This window comes from Grammomys surdaster, unplaced genomic scaffold (assembly GCF_004785775.1).
Source record: "Grammomys surdaster isolate TR1022 unplaced genomic scaffold, NIH_TR_1.0 437, whole genome shotgun sequence".
In the NCBI taxonomy this organism is placed as follows: domain Eukaryota; kingdom Metazoa; phylum Chordata; class Mammalia; order Rodentia; family Muridae; genus Grammomys; species Grammomys surdaster.
This window is the reverse complement of record NW_021604856.1, coordinates 521,942-546,862: the sequence shown is the minus strand read 5'-3', so window position 1 is coordinate 546,862 and position 24,921 is coordinate 521,942. Positions and strand designations below refer to the sequence as shown.

At 37.8% G+C, this 24,921-nt stretch overlaps 1 protein-coding gene across 2 annotated transcripts in view; it reads left to right on the top strand.

Moving 5' to 3' along the window:
- Nucleotides 1–24,921, top strand: part of Usp3 (ubiquitin specific peptidase 3) — a 77,582-nt gene that overhangs the window by 5,431 nt on the left and 47,230 nt on the right. For both annotated transcript variants that reach the window (XM_028781469.1, XM_028781468.1), the window contains exons 2-3: nt 18,274–18,334; nt 22,656–22,787. In XM_028781469.1, the coding sequence (XP_028637302.1) occupies nt 18,274–18,334; nt 22,656–22,787 (193 nt within the window). The remainder of the gene's footprint in view (nt 1–18,273; nt 18,335–22,655; nt 22,788–24,921) is intronic.

The following is a 24,921-nucleotide window of genomic DNA, read 5'->3' as shown; positions in this document are numbered from 1 at the left end:
GTCTTTCTGGTCATGCTGGCACTGTTCTTCCCCACCCCAACCTCAGTACTTTAAGCAGCCTCAGCCTGTTCTACAGCCTTTAAGTAATTGGTTGTGGATTTGAAACCCCTGGAACTGTCCACATGCTCTGTTTGACAAGGCTGAAGGGCTGAAATAGGACTCTTTTGTGATAAGGTGTATTTTCCAAGCAACATATATATATATAAAGAAGTATATAAAAAACATCCTGTGTGGTGTGGTCTAAGCAGAAGGAAAGGTTGGGCTGAGGGAGAAATTAGAACTCTTTGTTTTCCTGGAACTCACTCACCCTCAAGATAATTATAACCATTCTTCACATTGATACCATTCATTAACAGTAAGATTTTATAACATTCCACTTTTTCTCATAGAAATGTATTTAATTTTTAAAATGTGTGTGTGTGTGTGTGTGTGTGTGTGTGTTTGTGTGTGTGTGTTTGAAGCACTATCAATTAGAAGATAGCTTACAGTAACCAGCCCCTTTCTTTCCAGTGGTTTACCACATCAGGCTTGGTGGCATGTGCCTTTGCCTGCTGAACCAATTGTAGGCCTCCTTATTGGAATTTATGCGGTTTTCTTCTGCACTGAAATATGAAAGATTTGCTTGTGTTCTTTCAAACTAGATGTAGAGATGCTAACGCCTTTATAGTATTTGTAGGCAGTAAGCAAAATAAAGAGTAGTTAGTAACTGAGTAATTTAAATTCATATCTTAAGTTTACGTCCTCTTCTGTCAGAATAATTTTTAATTTTTTTTTCTTCTTGAGCACTTCCGTCTTGTCTAACAGTATCTCTGTTGGGAACAAGTCTTTTATTAAGCTGTCGTTTCAAACTTACTTCTATAAATGTTTTGTGTTCAGCCCAGGCTTGAGAAGGATTTAGTAGGAAGCTTTGCAGTAGAGAATGTGTGCTGTGCAGTCTGTCAGTGTTTGGTTTATTCATATCCTTTTAGATAGAGCAAACGCTCTAGGTGTTTTCATAGTGCTTTCCTGGACAGATGGTTGAGGAGGAAGTACTTTGATAGATTCTCAGTGGGGGCTGGTACTTGGAGGGTGTGCTTGTGATGATTGACAGTTGAGAATGCTGAGAATAGTATCAACTACAGTAACAGCTTGTTCATCTTACCTGGATTTGTCTTGTGCCAAGACCTCTCAAGATGCTCTGAAATTTTTGTAACAGTCTGTTTTGGGAATGTAGGTAAGAATAGATATCATTGAGGCTCAAAAACTGTTCATTGCAGTCTTATCTTGAAATCAGTGGTAATTGTTGAATGAACTTTGGCTTAGAAACTTGTAAACACAAACCATCTTTTATAACTACTATGAGTTTGCAGATGTTATTATCTGTAGTAATTCCAGATGTTTTCTCATCTATTAGTTTTACTGAGTAGGAGGAAAACTGAGAACAATATAAAGTAACTTCAAAGCAGTTTGCTAACATTTAATCTTGACTAATTTAATTAACTACCTATCCTTATAGTTATTCCTGATTTATAGATTGTGAAACTGAGACGGAGGTTAGGAGTTGCTTAAGATGTTCTGGGATGTTAAAAGATAGCCCAAAGCTTAAACTCAGCCACTCAACTTGTCTTTTTGAGAGTAAGGTCTTTATTTTGTCATTTAGAAACTTAATTCTTAGTAATTTAGAGGCTTAAAGGTCTTGGAAGCATGTTTGAAATGAGTTCCTTGGAAGATTTTTGCTATGAGAGTATGTTTTTAAATTTTACATCTTAAAAAATCACTCATTTTAAAATTTGGTATTTGACTTCCATCATCCAATGTATTGGTTAAAGTGCTAGCAAATGGGCACAAAGAACTGTGCCCATGTATAAATGGGAAGAAAATAGCCTTGAAGTCAGCTTCGTTGTGCTCTGCTCTCTTTTATTTTACTTTTTTTTTTGTAGACTGAAATTCACCATGCAGATATAATGTGACAATCCTTCAATATAGGTATAGAGACATGCAGTAAGCTTCTGGTTGTTGAAAAACATGTCCTTCAATTCAGTTCTCATCTTCTTGCTGCTTTCATTTTATTTCATTTCATTTTTCTAGTACTGGAGATTTTTGGTGGTGGGGGGTTTGTGTACTATAGAAGAGGAAGAGATTTCTGAAGCTTTGGAATTTTGCTTTTGCCTCTGGTAATTTAGAGGTAATCTGAAATCTGCTTTTAGGAAGCATGTTTATTAGTTATAGTCTAAGATTTTCCAGGTGTATTTTCTATAAAAGTTAATTACAGTTTTTAGATTGCAGGTCTTAAGACAGATTTCTCTCTTGTGAGTGTGTGAGAGAGAGAGTGTATATGTAGACATGATAAAACCCATGTGAGCTCAGGGAAGCAGTTTCAGATTTTGAAAACTGTTGAAATTATACTTGGGCTAGGTGATAGTGGCACATGCCTTTAATCCCAGTGCTTGGGAAGCTGATTGCTTTGAGTTCTAGGCCAGCCTGGTCTATATTTGGAGTTCTAGGACAGCCAGGACTACATAAAGAAATTCTGTCTTTAAAAAAAGAAAAAAAAAAGGGAAAGAAAAGAAAATTAAACTTGCACATTACAAAATAAATTTGCACTTGCCTTTAGTTGTGTTAGCTGAATATGACAATAAATTGTAACTAACTTAATTTTACAATTCCCTTTGAGAAGACAGTTGGGTGTTTATTTTTAAGATAAACTAGTATTTCGAACTGGATTTTATCTGCTTTAGAATTGAGTAGCTCTATCAGTGATGTGTTTTCCATTCTTGAGTAGATACTGTATCTTGTTTTTTTCTTTATTCTAGCTGGATTGAAGATAGCCTCCCTGTAGAAATCTGCTTGCCTTTTTATCTTTGACCTGCCCTCAAGACTAGCTTTTAGGGATTGTTCTACTCTTTCTCTCATCCTTGAGAAGAGACTGCTATATTTTTGTAGATTTAATAGAACTAGTTGTAAGATAATACACTGTTTCGATTCTTTAAGTCTTTGTCCTTGCTAACTAACCTGAGGTTTCCCTTTTTGCCTTATTTATTGACTTTTGAGATAGTGTCTGTCTGGACTTGATCTATGGCAGTCCTCCTACCGCAGCCTCCCAAGTAGCTAGAAATACAGGTGTGAGCCATCACACCTGGCTGGGATGTTAATGCTTTGATAAGTTTTTGAAGAGAAAACTAAATGTTTGTAGGAAACAAATTTTTATGATGAAATGTTTCTTTATGATCATAGATATGCTACAAAAATCTTCTAATATACTAGGTGTTTATAAAAGAACTATATAGTGAGCTGCAGAGGTGGCTCAGGTGAGAACATTGGCTCTTCTTCCAGAGGATCTTGGTTTGATTCCAGCATCCACATGGCAGCTCTCAACTGTCTCTAACTCTTCCAGGGAATCTGATGCCCTCTTCTGACCTCCCCAGGCACCAGGCATGCCTATGATGCACAGATAAACAAGCAGGCAAAAACACCTATTCACATGAAATAGAAATTTAAGAAAGTACATTACATGGAGACCATAGAGCAACATTATTATTGATAAAAGAATTTTAAATTTTACTTTCATGTAGTAAAATTTGGAGTTAGTTGAAATTTGATTTAATTCAAGTTAAGTTTTCATTCAGGTTATTCTGGCTGCTAACAGTGAGCTACATCAGCTTTTGATTGATTGTTTTGTTTTGTTTTTTGAGACAGGGTTTCCCTGTGTGGCCCTTGTCTTAGAGCCTGCACTGTAAACCAGGCTGCCTTCGAACTCAGAAATCTGCCTGCTTCTGCTTCCCAGAGTGCTGTCATTAAAGGCATGCAATAACACTACCACTGGGCCCTACATCTCATTCTAAATTCTAAGGGAATTACAATATAACTAACAGATCAAGCCTCACCTGTTGTGTGTGCAGTAGCTACTCAAGTTCAGCATTCGTTATGAGAAATTAGTCCTACAGGCTTAAAGTCATTGTTTTGATTTATTGATTTTCAGTATTTTTGTTTGATTGTTTTAGAGCCTCATTAAAAATATTTTTTCAGATTTAAAAATATTTAATGGTATATATTTTGGAAGATTGTTAAATTTGAAATTGTATATCTTAAATTTAAAATTAAATTAAATTTAAAACTGTTAGGTAATAATAACTATTTTAAAAAGTTAAAATAGTTAATACTTGTTGAGTTTGCAGGTGACTGTTTAATAGAATTTGGGGGACTGGAGAGATTGCTCTGAGGATCCACGTGTTCTCAGCCCACACCGTATAGCAGCTTTATAGCAGCCAGAATCTCCAGCTCCAGGGGATCTGGTGCCCTCTTCTGGACTCCAAAGATACCTGAATTCTCAAGAGCACAAACACATGCAAATAATTAAAAATACAAATCTTTACAAAAAATGGAATGTTGTAAATCTCATTTGGGATTATTTAAATAAATACATGCCCAATTTCTATTTTTTCCCTATTTTTGACAGTCTCATTAGTTTTAAAAGAATAAAATTTCCCATCCTAGCTAGTGGTAAATGTTAGCATGGGAATTTTTTCCACTTTGTGCTTTAGTACTAACCTTTATTACAAAATCAAAAGAAAATAAAAGAAAAAGAAATGTAAAATGTGAGTGTTAAACTAGTTCTTCTCTGAAGAAAGTTTTACACTAAGAGGTCTGTAGACTTAGGGCCTGGATAGATAGGTCAGAGGTTAAGAGCACTTGTTGTTTTTCTAGAGGAACTTTTGATTCCCAAAACCAACATGTGGCTCACAGGCATCCTAACTCCAGTTCGAAGGGATCCAGTGCTTTCTGGCCTCTGAAGACACTGCATGCACATGTTGCAGAGACATATATGTAGGCAAAAATCATGTACATACAAAACCCAAATATTTTTAAAATAAGATATGTAAATACAATTATTTTGTATACTTACAGGAGGAAATGCTTCTTTAATATACACAATTTATTCTTAACAATTTGTGTGCTTGCTGTTGTTTTGAAAAGATAATGTATAGTGCTTATATTAAAATATCATTACTTTTAAACTGTATATTTGCTTGCTTAGATTGTTGGCAGAGGCATAGAATTTTTGCATCAGATTTTGCTATAAATACATGGAAATATGTATTCACACTAGATTTTCTTAAGTGATTCATGGCTTTTGTGTCATTCTCTATATAATCAGCTTCTAGGGGAAGTTATTTTTGAAACAATGCTAAACTCTTAGTAATTTTTATGTTGCTACTTGTGTCTGGTTTCCCAGACAGGAAAGTGTCCTATTCTGATTGTGACTTGATGATCTGCTGTGGCTCTAATGGTTATTGGTTTCCATTTAGATAGAGACACAGGGCAGGATTTAAGTTGAAGACTGGCAGATTATTATTTCCTGAGAGATTTTTGTTTCCCAGAATAGGACTGAACAAGTCTGAGTTTGTCATAGAGGGAATAACAACAGGAATGTTTAGTATATTACAGTTTTGAAAATGTGGTTTCATACATTATTTTATTTTATGTGATGTTGAAACTGATTTTAGATGCCCTGTTAAAAATAGAGTACAGTACTTGAGCCATCTGGGCAATGAGCCTTAAAGATCAGTTTGCTTGATGTGTAATAGTCACTATGACCAGATGCCCTCTCTTTTCCAGCTCTGTAGGTATCTGGATCTGTTAACATATAGATGATAAGTTTGGCCAGCTTTGAAATTACATTTCCTGTAGTAGAGAAGGACAAATTAGTGTAAAAGTAATAGGAATTGAGTAGGTGGCCTGGTCCCAAATGATGAACTGCTATTTAAATTTTATGCTTTGTAATAGGTTTTAGTGCCCTGCCTCCATCCTTTCCCTACAGTGGTTGGGATCTGACTCAGGCTCTTGTACACAGTAGACAAGCATTCCAACAATTTTTTAAATTAAAATATGATTTGGCAAGTCCATGAGTTGATATCACTATTTTACCCCTTAAAAATTAATTCACGGGGCTGGAGAGATGGCTCAGTGGCTAAGAGCACTGGCTGCTCTTCCAGAGGTCCTGACTTCAATTCCCAGCACCCACATGGTGGCTCCCAACCATCTGTAAAGGGATCTGATGCCCCTTCTTGGAATGTAGATGTACACACAGCAAAGCACTCGTTTATAAACTAAAAAAATTCATGTTTTCAGAAAAGTAATGCATATATTCATAGTTGTTATATATAAACAAATATCTTTGAATAGAAAAGCAGTTTCCTTCTCTACTCTCAGGCCTACAGCTATTTTCTAGATCTCCTTACTGCGAATGCTCTCATAATTACCTGAGGACTTGTCAGAGCACAGTTATAAATTTATCAGTTTGAGGCTTTATTCCTTACTCACTTTCATTATTTACCCTGCTGATGCCTATCTTTACTTTCTAACATAATTAGATAACAAATTTTGGTTAATGTAGTGGCTAATTTTTCTTTCTTTTTCAACACTTATTTTTCCTTAATCATTGTCTGTTTTAGATTGTTAAACTTTAGACATTTATATATAAAATCAGTCCTTGGTATTATGTGTATGTGCTACATGTCTGGCTCATTAATTGTTCTATTTTTATCTATCTATCTATCTATCATCTATCTATCTATCTATCTATCTGTCTGTCTGTCTATCTGTCTATCTATCTATCTATCTATCATATGTAAATATACTGTAGCTGTCTCCAGACACCCATATGAGGACATCAGATCTCATTGCAGATGGTTGTGAGCCACCGTGTGGTTGCTGGGATTTGAACTCATGACCTTTAGAAGAGCAGTCAGTGCTTTTAACTGCTGAGCCATCTCACCAGCCCTCATTAATTGTTCTTGACTTTACTTATCTCTAGGGTGGTCTCAAGATGGTGGTTTTCTAGCTAATGCTTCTTCTACATGTATTGGTATTCTGTAAGGAAGAGTTTTCCTTTTCCCCTTACTTGGTTATGCATTTGCTTACACGTCTTAGCACAGACACAGATTTTCATTTATTTGGTGATACCTTTACCATTATTTATTTTGAAACACACCTTGTCTTAGATTTGGCCATTAGGAGCCTTCTTAATCTGTAATTTGGAGATATTCTTTTGGACCTTTTTTTTCTACTACCACAAGATGTTCCGTGCATGCTTTGTGTCCAGCTTACACCAGCCTTGATATCAGTCATTCCTAATAGAAGCCCTTATTTGTTTTGGTTGGGAGTAATGTTTATAAACTAAGATCTCTCGGCAGAAAGATCTAAGAAGTAAGAATAGGTATGTCTACCACTGTTGGTGTATATGTTTGTATTTGTATGAATGAGTTCCCATTGGCATCCATGATTCCTTTCAACACTACAGGCTGACCCCTGTCTGTTCGATATTTGCTGCATATGTTCAATACTAAGAATCTGGTTCTCATCGCCTATAGCATGTATACTCACTTGCTTAATTCTATAATCAGAGAAAGTAGTTCTGGAATTACTAGACAATACCATTGCAAAAGTTATTCTGGTAATTAGAGTTCAGCAGTTACTCATGGTTGATTTTGTCTGTACATGAGCAATACGTAAAGCAGTGTGCTCAAAGTTGGAGTTAGTCACCCCTCCCCTTCCATGCACTTAATTGCAATATAGATAGGCTCATTTGTGTGTGTTTGGTTTTTGTTTTAGATCTTCCACATGATCTTTACAGCTTTTATTTCATAGTTTGAGTACCTAGACCATTAACATTGTAACAAGGTTAAAATTTACAAAAAGCTATTCTAATTAAGAATCGTCAGCTGGGTGAGCCAGCAAACTGTATATACTATCTGTATTTTTTTTTATAATCTTGTATCTTGTATATCATCAGTCCATGTTTGTAGAAAAAATTTTTTCTTTTGTGTGTGTGTGTGTGTGTTGTATTTGTGCTTTTCTGTGTGTGGAGGCTACAGGTCAATGTTAGGTGTTTTCTTCTAATACTTCCCACCTTATATTTTACATTATTTGTTATTTTTTCTGTAGGTCACTGAATAACTTTTAGGGATCGGTTTTCTTCTTCCTTTATGGGTTCCAGGGATTGAATTTAGATATCAGGTTAAACCTGCTCAACAGTTTTGGCAGCCCACCACCTTATTTTGTGAGACACGATCTTTCATTGAACTTGGAGCTCAATGATTCAGCTGGACTGGCTGACCAGTGAGTTCCAGAGACCTCCTATTTCTGCCTCCATCTCCCCAGTGCCAAGATTACAAGCAGACTTCATCATTCCCAGCTGCTGCTACTGCTTTTGTTGTTGTTGTTGTTTTTATTTGTTTGTTTTTTCAGGACAGATTTCTTTTTGTAGCAGTGGCTGCCCTAGAACTAGCTCTGTAGACCAGGCTGGCCTCAAACTCAAGAGATCCACCTGCCTCTGCCTACCTAGTGTAGGGATTAAAAGTGTGTACCGCCACCATCTGGTCATGCCCAGCATTGTAAAATGTCGGTTCTGGTGTTAAAATTCAGACTCTAATGCTTCAGAGGAAAGCATTTTACTTGGCTGAGCCATTTCCTGGGTCTCATTCCCTATTTTCTTTGTTCTCTTCATTCCGCTATCATTCATCTGTTTGTCTGTTTGCTCATCTGTCTGTCTATTCATCTGTCACTTTATAATGTATTCCATTTGTGAGTGTGTCACAGTGAATTGCAGCTGCTCTTCCATGTGTGAAAATGTAGGTTGTTTAGAGTATTTTGCAGTTAATAATAATGCTACAGACTAGCAGCTTTGTACACAAAGTTGTTACTATTACCATTAGGTAGCTTGGGATGAATAAGCATTTAACTCTTTGTGTGAGTAGTACTGTATACAAGATTTTATAATAATAGAAAGGTGTTTGCATATCCTGTTTTCATTTCCTGTGGTTTTACTAAATAAAATAGTCAAGGCTATTGAAATGCTTTGTTGAAATTATTTTCTGACTGGAAAGCCTTGAAAGCAGTTGCAAGTTGCCTTGGGAACATTCTTAGTTAAGAAATAACTACTCATCTGGTTTGGTTTGGGTCAAGGTTCATGTTGAGCAGTAGACTGTTCCTAACACACATTCTTCTCAGTGCTGTTTCACCCTACCAGACCGCTGAGTGCCAGCCATTTGCTGAGACTTCTTTTAATTCACATTAGATTCCTCTGTTTTGCCTGTTACCTGGTGTGTCTTTAGGATTACAGGGTGGCTGTAGTACAAGACAGTTCTGCATAGGCTACTAATAGATTTCAACTTGTAGAAGTGATGCAGATCCTCAAGGGCATGGTGTCTTAGATTTTGAGAAATGCCCCAGTCCTCTGAGGTAACCGATGACCTCAGGTCTCCTTCTGACTCACGTGCAGTGAAATAGGAGGGAAACCTGCTGCATTGCTAGTTATCCGTGCAAGATTAGTAGCATAGCTTCTCACTGGGACTGACATAAGTGGGCTACGTATATATGCTGAGGTAGATGAGCTTGACTTAGGGTGGCCAGAGCTGCCAAAGCAGATCACCTTTGCCTCTGAGAAGTCTTTAGCTTCTGTGTATGAACCATATACATATACATATATATATATTACAGTTTTCTGTGTATGCCCTGACATGGGAAAGGCTTGAAGGTGGGTCAGAACACAGTGTCAAGTAGCTAATGCCTCTAAGGAAGTTGCTCTTAAAGGAGATGATAAGCTGGATAAGGAAAAACTGGACTGACTAGGGTAGAAATTAAAGCTTCTGCCCAAAAAAGGACTTGATCTATAGCCTCTAATAGATGTTAAAATATAGAGCAGATCATATTCAGAAGCTGGGTGTAGGGCTGGAGAGATGGCTCAGTGGTTAAGAGCACTGACTGCTCTTCCAGAGGTCCTGAGTTCAATCCCCAGACACTACATGGTGGCTCACAACCATCTATAGTGGGATCCCATGCCTTCTTCTGGTCTGTCTGAAGATAGTGACAGTATATATATATATATGTATATGTATGTGTATGTGTGTGTGTGTGTGTGTGTGTGTGTGTGTATTTTTTAAAAAAGAAGCTGGGTATGGCAGCTCATGCTTCCAGTTTTAGCCCATAGAAAGGCTAATGCAGGAGGTCTGAGTTAAGAGGCCTGCCGGAAGACCCCGTCTCAAACAAGAAACGAACAGATTTTATATTTTTTAGTCTGAACTTTGACATTTCCATTTGTTGGTATATTGATAATGTGTATTAACAGTGGATTAAGAAGAATAGTTACCAGGCTGGGGAGATGGCTCAGAATGCAAGATACCTGTCACACAATCATGAGGCTCTGAGTTCAGTACCCATGTAAAAGTTGTGTGTGGCTATGCTAATCTGAAGTTCAGTATTGAGGAGCTGGGGTAGGCCCAAGGCAAATTAAATCCATGGTGCTCACCGGCTAACCACCTTTACTAAATTGGTTAGCTCTAGGTTCAGTGGAGACTCTATATTTAAAAAATGAGATGAAAGGGCTGGAGACATGGCTTAGTGGTTAAGAGTGCTTCCTGCTCTTCCAGAGAACTGGGATTTGATTCCCAGCACTAATGTTAGGGAACACTACTGTCTGTAATTCCAGGTTTAGGCTATTGGGTACTCTCTTCTGATCACTGTGGGGTCCCTCACACATGTGGGGAGTGTAACTTGCTGCACATATATGTTCCCACACAAATCTTTAAAAAAATCATAGAGACCTACATACCCAAGTGAACATGGTGGGTGCATACCCCCCTACACACATCCCACATCAAAACCAGCATAGATACAAAGGTATATTTCAGTGGATTAGATTGGTGAACCAAGATCTAGTGTCTGTTCCACATGCTTCTTGAGTTTGCTGTATTTCACTGGTTCTGGTACTTGAGTTCCTTCAGCCTTTACATATTCACAGGTAACATATGAATGGTTACCTGTATGCATGTTGTACAGCACATGCATGCCTGGTGCCAGGAGAGGGTGTTGGATCCCTAGAACTAGAGTTAGGGATGGTTATGAACCACCATGTGGATGCTGGGAACAAAACCCTGTCCTCTGCAAGAGCAGCAGCAAGTGCTCTTACCAGCTGAGCCTTCTCTCCAGCCTCAGCACTTGAATGTTTTATCTGATTAGCATCTTATTAAGGTGTTTAAACCTCTTTATATTATCTCTCAAAACGTGCTTCTAGATGTATTTTATTTTCCTAAAGTATTATGCTAGACATACCTGATTTTAATTATAACACTAAGGTAGCTTTAACAGTTGTGCCAATTTTGGAATAAACCTTATTAGTCATATATTTTATTTCATTCAGTGTGGCTTTGAATATAATTTAGTTTAGGTCAGGCATAGGGAGTTTTTTGTTGGGTAATGCTATCTATGTGTTAGAAATTTGTGAAAATATGTTTTCAGATGCAATTTTTAAAAATTTTGTTTTCAAGACAAGGTTTCTCTCTGTGTATGTGGCCTTGGTTGTCCTAGAACTCACTTGTAGACTAAACTAGCCTTAAACCCACCTATCTCTGCCTTTTGAGTGCTGGTACTAAGGGCGTGTACCTGGCTACAACTGTGATTCTTTTAAAGAGTGTAAGCTAAATTTCTTTTTTCATCTCTTGTATGTGTGAACATGTTTATTGCAGTGTATGTAATAGACTCTGGCATTAATTCCTGACAGTCGTTTATTCTTTTCAATATATTTTTCAGGTAGAAGAAACTGAGGCTTAAAAAAAATTCTTTGCTGTATGATTCATGTTTCTTATGATGTCCTTAACATACTAATATGAAGTAGCTATGTCCCATCGAGTGGTGAAGAAGCAGGCTCTGGAACCAACTGTTGTAGGTTAAAGCACAATAGAATTAAAAAATGGTGGCTTGTGGGCTCTAACGTCCATATTTGGATCGTAAGTCTTAAGACTCTAGCATGTTTGCTTGCAGTCTACAAAGTAGCAATTATGTTCCTGTGAAGGCGACCTATTTTATTCCATATACTTTTATATAAAAAGGAAAGATTCTTTTGGTAGGGTTGGGGATCACTGATCAAAGCTTTTGCCTTGTTCAAACAATGTAAGCAAAAGTTTAGACTACTGTGTCTCCTGGTAAGAATTTTAAGAGAAAAATCCAATACTTCCTCAGAAATCTTGGGGGTTCTGGTTAGGATGTGGGCTCCTAATACTGGGGAAGTCTGGTATCAGGCATTGCTGGGTATGGTGGGAATCAAGTTACAATATCATAACTCTTTTTTTTTTAAATTAATTTATTATATATGAATACACTGTAGCTGTCTTCAGACACACCAGAAGAGGGCATCAGATCTCATTACAGATGGTTGTGAGCCACCATGTGGTTGCTGGGATTTGAACTCAGGACCTCTGGAAGTGCAGTCAGTGCTCTTAACCACTGAGCCATCTCTCCAGCCCATATCATAACTCTTGAGGTGAAGTCAGAATTAGAAACAGACGGTATAGATATCGTCAACTCTTAAAATTATTCAGAGATTTCCAAGAACCTTTAGTACAGTCTGAGGTTTCTCGGAATAGTTATCGTGTAACATAATCCAGAGGCAAGAGGATTGAAGCATAGGCTTTGTAGCTTTTCATGAGGAGAAAAGGGCATCGTGTAATTGCCTAAGATTCTTAAAGAATCTTCATGCATGACGGGGAGGGTATTCTAGAGGAATAGTGCTTTGGAACTTTTGAAGATTTGACCTACTATTTGCTACTGAGGTTTTTTGGTTTTATTTTATTTTATTTTTTTTGGTTTTTCGAGACAGGGTTTCTCTGTGTAGCCCTGGCTGTCCTGGAACTCACTCTGTAGACCAGGCTGGCCTCGAACTCAGAAATCCACCTGCCTCTGCCTCCCAAGTGCTGGGATTAAAGGCATGTGCCACCACAGCCCGGCTTGTTCTGTTTGTTAATGTAATACAGAGAGACATTAGAAGTGATGTGTATACTCAGGAAAGAGTTACTCAGCTTAGGGGCTGGGAACATACATAGATCTGAGCTTTTGAGTTTCTAGAATACTGCTCAGTACAGAAAGATTCCCTAGTGTAAAGCAGCTTAGTTCAAGGTAGATTGCCATGTCTTAGCCTTCACTCCCTTTTCTGTAGAAAGGTAGTTGAGCCTTTGGACAGTTTCAATTCTTGTTAGGTGGAATCCATTAAAATTCCCTTGCTCACTTAACTAAAGAGTGCCAGTAATGCTCCTGAGCTGCTTGGCAGATGGGAAAATGTTTCATTCTGGGGGACTGTCACTGTATCCCAGGATTTCAAAATAACTGTGTGCTTTGAATTTACAATTTTGTAGGTCAGAAAGAACTTGTCTAGGATTTCATCAGGTAGCATATCTGTAGCTAGAACATCTTAACTTACATGTCTCTGTATAAACTGTTGCTTCCCTATGCTCCTATGATGTCCTTTCCTGTGATCTCTTCAGGATGTTTCGGAGTAGTCAGACTTCTCACATGGTAACTGACCTCCCCTTGAGCAAGCCTTCCAAACAGAAGCAAGGGGAAGTGTTGAGTTTCATAAGGCTTGAATTTACATGTAGTCACTACTGTCATATCAGGTGCCCAGAGTGGTCACAGAGTCAAGGAAGGAGAAGGGAGAACTCTTAGTGGGAACAACCACAGAGCAATTAAGCAGAAAGGGAAAACAGTTATGAAAAATGCTTTACCTGACTTCACAACAGATAATTTACTCATCTAATGAATGAATCAAGAGAGGCTGATTGCTAGCCTAGAAGAAGAAAAAGATAGAGGTAAAGAGAAGAGTGGAAAAGGTTTTCAAGGAGAAGAGTGAGTTGTGCTTCATAGCTCTCTTACATGCCTCCACTGTAAACTCTTGGTTCTGCCATCTTTCCTTGAGGCTTTGTCTGGCACATCTACACACTTGGACTTTGGTATTCACACGTGGGCTTCTCCCTGATTCGATCTCTGCCTAGTCCTTACAGTCTTCCCTGGCTCACCCTTCAGGGCCCAGCTGCGTCCCATTGCTCTGTGTAAGAACAATACTTATAAAGGATCACATGACTTCCTCTTAATTTCAGGGAGAGTAGGTTCATCTCGTGTTTCTACTTATATTTATAGAACCTTTATGATGAATGGTGCCAGCCGATTAAATTTCAAGAGGAAAAGTACTTTTTTAAAAAATGTTTTTTTTAAAAAGTTTTATCTATTTATTTTATATATGTGAGCACATTGTTGCTGTCTACAGACACACCAGAAGAGGGCATCAAATCCCATTACTGATGGTTGTGAGTGACAGTGTGGTTGCCGGGAATTAAACTCAGGACCTTTGGAAGAGCAGTCAGTGTTCTTAACCACTGAGCCATCTCCAGCCCATTTTTTAAAAAAGATTTATTTATTTATTTATTTATTTATTTATTTATTTATTTATTTATTTATTTAATGTATATGAGTACACCATTGTTCTCTTCAGACACACCAGAAGAGGGCATCAGATCCCACTACAGATGGTTGTGAGTCACCATGTGGTTGCTGGGAATTGAACTCAGGAGCAGTCAGTGCTCTTAACCGCTAAGCCATCTCTCCTGCCCAGAAAATACTCTTACTGTTGGATCTTATGTGGAATGTGTACACATACTATAATATTAATCAAAATATTTTGATTATATTTTTATGCATTTTTATAATATTTAGTTTTTTATTTAATTTAGCACTGATGTTTAAAATTATAAGTCTTCTAGTATAAATTTATAGCGCCAATATCTTTAAATTTAGAACATCAAATTTAATTGTTATTGTGAGAGAAATAATGTATTTTGAAACACTACAGACAGTATAGTTGAAAGTGAGAGTAGGTTCATATGCCTCCATTCCCCATACTATTTTGCGGGGTGGGGGTGGGGGGTTGTTTTTGAGACAAGGTTTCTCTGCATAGTCTTGGCTGTCTTGGAACTCATTCTGTAGACAAAGTTGGCCTAGAACTCCCAGAGATCTGACTGCCTCTGTTTCCAGCAGTGCTGGAATTAAAGGTGTATACCCCCACACCCAGCTTTCCCATACCATTCTTTTTACATAACTGTTTTTTTTTAAAGATTTATTTATTTATTTTATTATGGGTACACTGTAGCTGTCTTCCGACACACCAGAAGAGGGCATCCAATCTCACTATGGATGGTTGTGAGCCACCATGTGGTTGCTGGGATTTGAACTCAGGACCTCTGGAAGAGCAGTCAGTGCTCTTAACCACTGAGCCATCTCTCCAGCCCACATAACTGTTTTTAAAGACTTTAAAACAATTTCTTTGCAAGTACAGACACAGAAGCATATGGTAAAGTATCTTTTAAAAACAGAAGTGAAGCCAAGTGATGTGGTCCATTGGCATATGTGATACATGCCAGCTATTCAGGAGACTGATGTAGGGGAATAAGCCGAGGTGTTCCAGACCAATTTAAACAGCACAGTGAGTTAATACTTACAAACACAAAACAGAGTCAACAAACAAACAAAAAGGCCTTCCTAGTGGCCTTAAGCTTCTAATTTGGGTACTTTGGAGGGTGAGTCAAGAGAATTGAGAATTTGGGGCCAGCATGGGCTAAGTAGCAAGATCCTGAAAAGTAGCATGTGATAGACTTACTGCTTAGTGCTAGTCTGTGCCTTCAAAGACCATGTGAACTGGAGTTCCAGCTGTCTCTTAGCAAATTAACAAAATACAGAATTTCTCTGTGCTTCCTTTCCTAATGTTTAAGACAAGCTGAATATAGTTCATATCTCCTGGGACTCTAAGGGTTAAATGAAGTGATAGTCATGAAAGTTGTAATAGTTCCTAGCGTAACAACAGTGTGTGCTACAGAAATAGTAGCTAAATATATGAACTTTCTTTTAAAGAAGAATATTGTTTGGAGTGCTGAAATTTTTGACTGTCACAGGTTTAAGATTGTGTGTGGGTTGGGGTGGGGTGGAGGGTAGTAAAGCTCTGTGTCCCTTGCTACAGTAGTGTTTGCCTGTGGTAGTTTGGTGATTCTGAGTACGTCTCACTCCCATCCCCCACACTCTTTCTCCTGCTGTAATGAGACACTGTTACTGACAGTGTAGTAGAGTGCTTGCCTCTCAGGTGATGGAAGGCAGAACATCGTCTGAAAACCATTAGGCTTAGAAAATTGTACTATGCTAGCATTTATTCTTTGGTTAAACCTCTTCCCCTTAGGTTAACACTAATCTTTCTTTTAAAGAAAGATTTATTTATGTTTATTTAGTGTGTTTTGCCTAAATGCTGGAGACCGTGTGTGCCTGGTGCTCTTGGAAGCCAGAATAGAGTGTTGGATCTCCTACAACTGGGGTTATATGTGGTTATGAGGTGCCATGTGGGTGTTGGGAACTTAATTCATGTCCTCTGCAAGAGCAGCACATGCTCTTACCTGCTGACCCATCTCTCCAGTCCTTGTTTAAGCTTTTTAAGAAAATTAGGTAGAAAGAACTGGACACTTTTTATATGAAGGAGAACGATGCGAGTGCTCTTCCCCCTAGTTATAGCCCACTCTTAGAAGTTTATGATTTGCGTTAGTCAGCTACTCTCCATTTTACGGTGAAGACAGAAGAGTCATGGCGGGCTCACTCCTGTCTCTGGTAATGATGGAGAGCAGAGCTAGAATCTGGGCATCCTGGTCTCACTGGTTTTTTTTTTTTTTGTGAGTTTTTTTGAGACAGGATTTTGCCGTGTAGCCTTGGCTGTCCTGGAACTAGCTCCATAGACCGTGTTGGTCTGCAATTCAGAGATCTACCTGCCTCTGCCTCTGGAGTGCTGAGAGTAAAGGCGTGTGCCACTGCCACCCAGCACCTTTCTGAATTCTAAGGAAAAAGTTTCTTCTAGTTTGAAGGTCTGAGTCTAATTCATGGTAGAGGCTGGAACCTTTGTGTCCATTTGCCTTTCCTGATGTGTGTTACTGCTTATAGCATCTTGAGTCTGGCTACCTCAGGAGAACAGCAAGATTCTTCATTCCAGGACACACGAACTGTCCTACTTGAGCTTGAGTCTGAGGTGAAAACAGGGACACAGAAAGGTGGCTGAAGAGGCAGAGAGTGAAAGGGGCTTCCCAGTGCTGTCCTCTCATTCAGAATGTTATCTAAGGGCTGGGAGGACAGCTTGGGACTAGGCCTAGGACAATACAAGGAAAGTGGAGTGTTTTGTTGAAGGGGTGGGTGGATCAGTGTGCTACAGTTTGATGAAGCTTTATAATCTGAGTGATACATAAGAATCTGATTTTCAGATGTCACCTAAGCCTGCTGTGCAGTGAGGTGTAAGCATATACGAAATACACTGTATGTAAGGTTCTTTTACTTTGACAGCACCTTGAAGTGTACTGATTACAGGAGTATTAAAGAGTTCTCGTAAGTTCTCAGCTTTAACTCTGTGACTGTCCACAACACTTTGGTCTTCTCACCTCTCTTGGACATTAGCTTAAAAATCGCTTTGGTCTAATATTTTTATGTTTTTCTGTATAGACTCTGATTATGTGGTGTGCGCATGTGCACATGCCCTAGCTTCTACTCATAGAAGAGTCTGGAAAATGTTCTGCTCCTGTGGGAAATGTGTTTATCTCATGGTTACACTTCTAAAACTCACCTATCAGTAAATTGAAGCTTCCTTTCATAATAAGGTCTTATATGAAGTACATTTTCATGTAACGACCTGTTCTATTCTTAAAATGATTGAGAGTTAAATTTATATTATTACATATTGGACTTTTGGGTAATTGAATAAGGAAATGACAATTTTTTTTTAAATGAGTTGCTAGGAATTGAACATAGGGACTCTCTACATGTTAGGCAAATGTCCTATCACTGAGTCATAACAGTCCAATAACAAAAAATGTAATCAACAGTTTTTAAAAGTTTCCATTACCTACTCTTGCTTGGCTCAGCTGTAATTCTTAAAATAATTGGCCTGCTGACAGCATCATCAAGAATTCTGTGCATTTCACTTATTGTATTAGAAAATGCCTTTAGAAAACTAGGATTATCCTAACTGTGACTTTAGGTTATAACTCTAACTAAGTAAAGGAAGATTTGCTATTTATAGTTGTGTATTATTACCTGAATGGTAAAAATATGTGATTAAAAGATACTTAAAGAGAAAAAAAATCCAAATGTTTTTAATGGGAAACCAGTTTATTAACCTGTTGACTTCAAAAAAGAGTAAGTAATAAAGGGAACACATTAGGTAAGTTTAATTTATAGCTAGGCTATTTGAATTAGTCAGTTAGGACACACCACACTGCGGGCATGCATTTAAGTTCTTTTTGATACAGCTTTAGGTGGACAGTGTTAGCAGTCGTTAAGCACTTGTGCAGCTGTGGGATTTATAATGGAATCACAAGGTACAATTAGAAATTGGGGGAGAGGAATGGGAAATAACACGATCCAAATGCTATGTTGTATTTTTCTTTTTATTAGTGTGCAGGTCCAACAAAAGCCCCTGGGTCTGTTTGACTTGTTCAGTTGTCCACTGTGGAAGGTATGTGACATACTTATTATTCATTACCTACTTGCTTTAAAAGTTTGCCCAAAAATTTTATATTAAAGTGTATTTAATACTTTTTCTTAATCATAGAATGCTATACTTTTGTTAATCTTACTTCTATTAATCATAGCATGCCTTTCTTTGTGGTGCTTTCAGGTTGAATACTTGTCTGATACAACAAGGGAAACTCTAGGGGAAATCCTTTTATGCTGCTATGTAGAATTGAAATTTGGTGATTAAGGCAACCTACTAGTAATATTTGGTTGGGAAAATGAAACAAGGAAACTTTTAAATCTTGAAGCAAAAGTTTAGCAACTGGTCATTTTTAAAAATCATTTTAGTAGTGGCTTTAAGTCCACTTGAGAGTAGTATAGTTGAATCCTGTGTTTTCATTACTTCAGCAGTATCAGCATGAAGTGATTTTTGTCTCACTTGCTATCTGCCCAGTCTACTTCCTTAACTGACTCAAAATGTAAATACTTACAGATAATGGAATTACTTTTGAACATTATTTCTCTGTGTAGTTATTTATTCCTGTCTGAGATATACCAAATATTTCATTACTCAATTAAAATATTGTGCCTTCTGTGTCTGGGATTGTGGCTCAGTTGGTAGAGTACTTCCCTGGTATGCAGAAAGCCCTGGGTTCTGTTCTCAGCATTGCACAAAACTTAAAAGTGTGATAGTTGTGCTTGAGTTCCCAGCTCTCAGGAGGTAGAGGCAGGAGGACTGGAAGTTTAAGATCATCCTTGGTTATGATCAGCCTGAGTTATAGGCCAGCCTGGCTTACATGAGACCCTGCCTCAAATCCAAACCAAACTGAAACAACAAATGTCTTGGTTTTCATGTAGCTCCTGTTTCAGTCCTCAGCAGTTCTTCCCAATTTTTGGCTTCAAAATGCCGTTACTTAGATCTATCAATACTTAGTTCTAAGATAACTCAAGGATAGTTAGAAATCATCTACTGTTGAGAGCTGGCCATGGTGTTTTCACACCCTCAACTCTAACATGCAGGAGGAGGATTGCTGTGAGTTCAAGGCTAGCCTGTGTAAATTCTAGTACAGCCTGGACTAAAGAATGGGATCTCTCAAAAGCTATAGCAAACCAAACCCAATCAAAAAGAGGAGGAAGAGATGATATACATTGAATTTCTTTTAGTAGTCACATATTGGCTAAATTTAAGAGATTTAAGTCTACATTGTATTTATTTGGAATATTTTCCCATTGTTACTTTAAATTCTCACTACATGGAAAAAGCATTTTTGTTGTTCAGTTACCTTGATATTGCACATTGGAATTGGAGTATTAGAATTAAATGTCTGTCTCATGCACACTTAAGAGTACTTTTGGAAAATGCTGTGTATCTTAATTATGGCTGCTGTGGTTTCAAAATCTCTAGGATCTAAGGAGCCTGAAAATACTCTGTACAGATAATTTTTTAAAAAGAAAAGTAGAAGTACTTAAATTCTGCATTGAAGAGTTAGATGCCTCTCCTAGCTTTGAGAGGCAGTAAGGGGCATGTGGCTCCTCCAGATGTCATAGGGTGCTTTATATCTAAATGTTAAAGGTCATGTGGCAGAAGAAAGTCCAGGACATTTTTGAGGAGAAGGGAAACAAACAAACAAACAAACAACAAAACTGGGGGAGACAAGTGTTTTTGACAAATAGGAAGCAACAAACAATTCTCTGGGCTTTGGGAAAGTAAGTTTAAAATTTCTAGGCTCTGAAGGTGGATTCTTTGTGATTAAGGGTAAATTCAAGTTCAGGAATTGAAGAGACTGTCAGAGAACTATGATTAAGCAGATTAAATAGATACTGAGAGCAGCATGCTTATGATTTTGGCATTATGTAATTCTAGTAGCTGTTGTCAAAAATACTGATTTTTCAGTAACTTGAGACTATTTCTCTACAGGGAACTCTTAAATGAATATTTTTTTCAATTTAGTGTTTCAAAAAAATGGTGTATCAACAGATCTGAGAGAAACATTCTACTGTTTTTACAACACCATCCTACTTAGTTTTTAAATTTTTGAGATTGTTATTGGGGTCTGTAGCATACATGGTAAGCTAGCTCTTCGTGTAATAGTTAAAGTTAGTTACAATAGTTAAAATTGTGCAGTTAAAATCTAAAACTGAGAGAAATACTGTTAACTTTTGACTAGTGTGTTTGAGTACTAGCCAAAACATTGTTAATGTTATTCATCAATAATTACACTTTTATCACTGACCTTTATAGGGATTTAGTTTTATTTCTTTTATCAAAATTTCAAGTTAATATATTGGGCTTGACCATGCCATCTCCATACACAAGTGTCATTGTCCTTTGTTCTCAGCTACACAGGAACAATTTAAATATAGGGGACATTTGGAAACTACAGTATTTTAGCTGGAGATCTTTGTGTGTACTGTCTAAAGATGATCAGTTTCCAAAGCCCTGAGGTAGTTATACTGTTCATTATTGCTATTGTGAAGGCACTCTTCATACTGTGTGCTAAAATGACGGAAGTTGAAGGTAGTCACTGAGCATATGTAGGTTAGTTTGCCTTCAGTTAAACTGCAGGGGCTTCCTAATGGCAACACTGTGTAAGTAGTGCTTCATGCGCCCACTCTAAGCAATTGGCTTGTTATTTGGACTCTGAATAAATAGTAGTTAAATACTGGGGAAAGATGCTAATGAAATAACCATACATACTCATTTTGGATTATTTAGTTTAAATGCCCAACAATGTGATACATGTACCTTAATTCACAGATGAGAAAACAGAAATACTAATAACTCATTGTGATCATAAACTAGTGTGTGATTTGAAAGGCTAGTTTTAAGCACATACCCTTGTTATTTTATTTTAAAACTCAATCTACTTTGGGAGACAGAGGATTCTTGGTTTTAAAGTTCATGGGAAAAAGGTATAAGAAAAAATGATTGAATTCTGAATTGAGGTTAAGGGTGTAAATTTTTCTGGGATGTGGAGGCTGGACTTGAGCTGACAACACACTGCCGTTCCTTCTTCTCCAAGGTAAGTGCAGCTTCTTGATTAACTACTGCTCCTTGAGATGAAACTTCCTGCTCTCTAAGTCTGTTCTTTTGATGCAGCATTTGTGTTTTTACCAGTTGAATTTTTAGGTAATTCCCACGTTTTGCAGACTGGTTGTTGTAAAGGAGCTGGGATGTTTTGTGTTCTAAGGGGTTTCTTATAGAGGCCAGGGACAGCATTCCATAGTCTTTAGGTAACGTGTGAATAAATGAGGGTGCATAGATACTTAGTTTGGTTTCAGTTTCCCTGCTACAGTAAAATGATCTATTAGGGCTTGCATGATGGCTCAGCAGGTGAAGGCACTTGCAGCCAAGTCTGATCCTTCTGGATGGACTACAGAAGAGAGGGGACCTACTCCCATGGAGCATCTTCTGGCTTCTACTTGTGTACCGTGTTATGGACAGCCCCTCACTCCCACATAAATAAATGTAATAAAACATGGTTTATTAAACATGAGTTGGAAAGTTATAAAATCGGTAGGAATATAACCAATCACTGGCTATGTTTGTTCAAATGGACAAATTGCAGCTTTTCTAAACTCAAGGTGATTTGTGTTTTGTTTGGATTGTTCTCCACAAATGCATTTCCATGTGTGTTGGTGATGAGGCATTGAGAGGAAAAATCTGCTTTTGCTTTTGTTTTTTGTTTTTTTGTTTTTCGAGACAGGGTTTCTCTGTGTAGCCCTGGCTGTCCTGGAACTCACTCTGTAGACCAGGCTGGCCTCGAACTCAGAAATCCGCCTGCCTTTGCCTCCCAAGTGCTGGGATTAAAGGCGTGCGCCACCACTGCCCAGCTGAGAGGAAAAATGTGAATATCCAGGAGAACACAGATTGCCCTGCTTACACTGTCTGACTTTCACATTGTAGCTACAGCTTCAGCACATGGCACTGTGGAAGGAGGTTGATTAATTTAGTGTACAGTTTTTATTTTTATATTTTTAAATAATAACTCAAACTGGAAGTTAGCAGTTTGAGAAAACCCTTAAAAAAAAGAAAATATAGGGGCAACATCAGCATAGAAGATAGTATAAATAGCACTGAAACCAGTTTGGGTCGGTAATGCCTTCTCTTGCTTGATCCTAATCTAGATGTAACTAAATTCTGACTGTAGTATTGAGTTGCAAATTTGAGTATACCTTAAGTATTTAGCTTAATATATTACCAGGTGATTAACTTTTTTTCCCCAGAGTTCTCATTTTATTTGGTTAACAATTTTATCATCTTTGACTACTTTCCAAACCTGTATTTAAATTAAAATAATAATTTCACTTGGCTTTGTAAGGTATGTGAATGGCCATGCAAAAAAACATTATGAAGATGCACAGATACCCTTACTCAACCATAAGAGATCAGAAAAGCAGGAGAAAGCCCAGCATACAGTGTGTATGGATTGCAGTAGCTACAGCACATATTGGTAAGTTAATATTTTCTGGAAATGGTATTGTTTTCACAAATGTGTTCTTGCGAGTTAAGCTTCTTTGTTTGAAAGATTGTTTTGATAATCTTTCTTATCTCTTTTCTACTTCCTGAGAGGTAAATGTCAAGAATTTAGTGTTTCCGATTCAGCATTTCAGGCTTTCCCCCATAAAGTATACTACGCTGTAAGCTGAGGTTGGAGATAGCTGTGCCAGGTGATGTATGCTGGTCTTCCTTGCACTCTGCAGGCTAAGCAAGATTCTGAGTTAGAGGTCACCCTGGGCTACAAAGCTAGATCCTATGTCCAAAAAACTACAGGTTGTAATCCTTGTGGCTCCTTGTAATATAATGTATGTATCCATCTCATATAAATGGTAGTAAAGTCCTGTCTATTTTGTGATGGTTTAGGAGCAAATTACTTAGGCTGCAAACAGTGTTCCAACAATTTGTTACCCATGTGGTATTTGCAGAGATGTTTATAGTTTTAACTTTTGTGTGAAGCAATTTTTTTCCCGATTATAAATGAGGATGAATAATTTTTTCGTTTTATTTTCAATTCTAAGGGTTGCTGACATCGAGGGGGGCATTTAGAAGAACCTTAGAGTTATGTATCTGCTAAACAGTCCTTGACTTTTACATGAAGGCAGCACTGAGCAGGAATGGGTATTTAAAATCCAAATATCCCTGTTTGTTGATTGGCTTTTGGTAAGGAGTTTGAGACAGGGTTTTGCTATTTGGCCCAGGCTGGCTCCTACCTCAGACTCTTGAGCACTGGGCAGGTGTTGCCTTGCCTGTTTCCCGGGAATCCCTGAACCACATTTTCTGTTGAAGGGTGTGCTAGTCCTTTCCCACACTGTCTGTAGGAAGATGTCCAGCAAAGGGAAGAAAATTAGACCAGTGCTTTTTCAGATCTTTTAGTGTTTTACAGGTTTAGCATAGTTAACATTTAACTATTGAATACGTCTGTAAAAGGCTTAAGTCATTCAGATATGTACTCTTTTAGTGATAAGACCTGGAAAAGATAGAAGGGAGAGAAGCTTAGAGGTAGGTGAAGATTTTAGTAAAAATTAGTGTTTGCTGAGATTTTTGCACACAAGACGGTGTTCACTTATTGTTGCTCGCTATTGTGGAGTACTCCTTTTTATAACAGCTAAGCACTAGCTCGGTTGCTGCTGTTGCTTGAAACCTGGCCTTAAATAAGCCTCTGCCCCCACTTACATCCTAGCCCTCCATTAATCTCTGCCCCATTAAACCAAGAATGGTACAGCTTCTTGGTTTATAGAATCATGTGTTCTGTGTTTATAACTATTTTTGATTTAGAGATGGAGAAATTCAGGTCACTTTTGAGTGTCTCTGTCTCCCTATCATAGTCATAGGTCATGTCATTCTGTGTGGTGCAGGTGGTGACCACATTCATTCTTGATTTCAGTTAGCAGTGTGCAGAGGATGTTCAAAAGGAAGCTTTGTAAATACAGTTGAATCTGTACGCAGTAACAAATTATTGTTGGTTTTCTTGCTACTGGTAAAATTCTAAGGGAATGGTAAGTCTTTGAGGAAATGTTAAGGATCAGCTTAATGGAATGAAATTATTTTCATAAGAACATCTGATACATATTTTAGTGGCTTTACATTTTTGTTAACTAGACATTGGAATTTAATTTCCTTTACATTGCTATGGTCTACTAAGGTAGTAGTAGTATGGACTACTAAGGTAGTCCATCAGTTCATGGACAAGCTGATTTAGGAAATCTTACAATATACCGGGGAGTGGCAGAAGCTTCTTGGCCAATTGCCAGTCTTTTGTGTACAGTTAAACAGAGCTGCAAGTGTGTGGCTACCCAGAGCTTCTGAAATGCAGGAAGGAAGCTGCAGCTGCAGGGGTCACATTAGTGCTACATTTGTGGGCTTGAGAACAGAATGCCAGGGAACCACCCTGCAAAATTACACTGCCATATAAATACCCCAAAGGAACTGATAATTGTGAGATCCTGAAGCTTTGGTTAAAATTAATATTTCTATTATATCTTAACTATTACAGAGAAACAGATTTCTATGAGTATGGGTATTGTTTCATTTTCCAGTATAGTGTAAGAATTTCTTTGTACATCAGTTTCTGATGGCTAGACTGATTG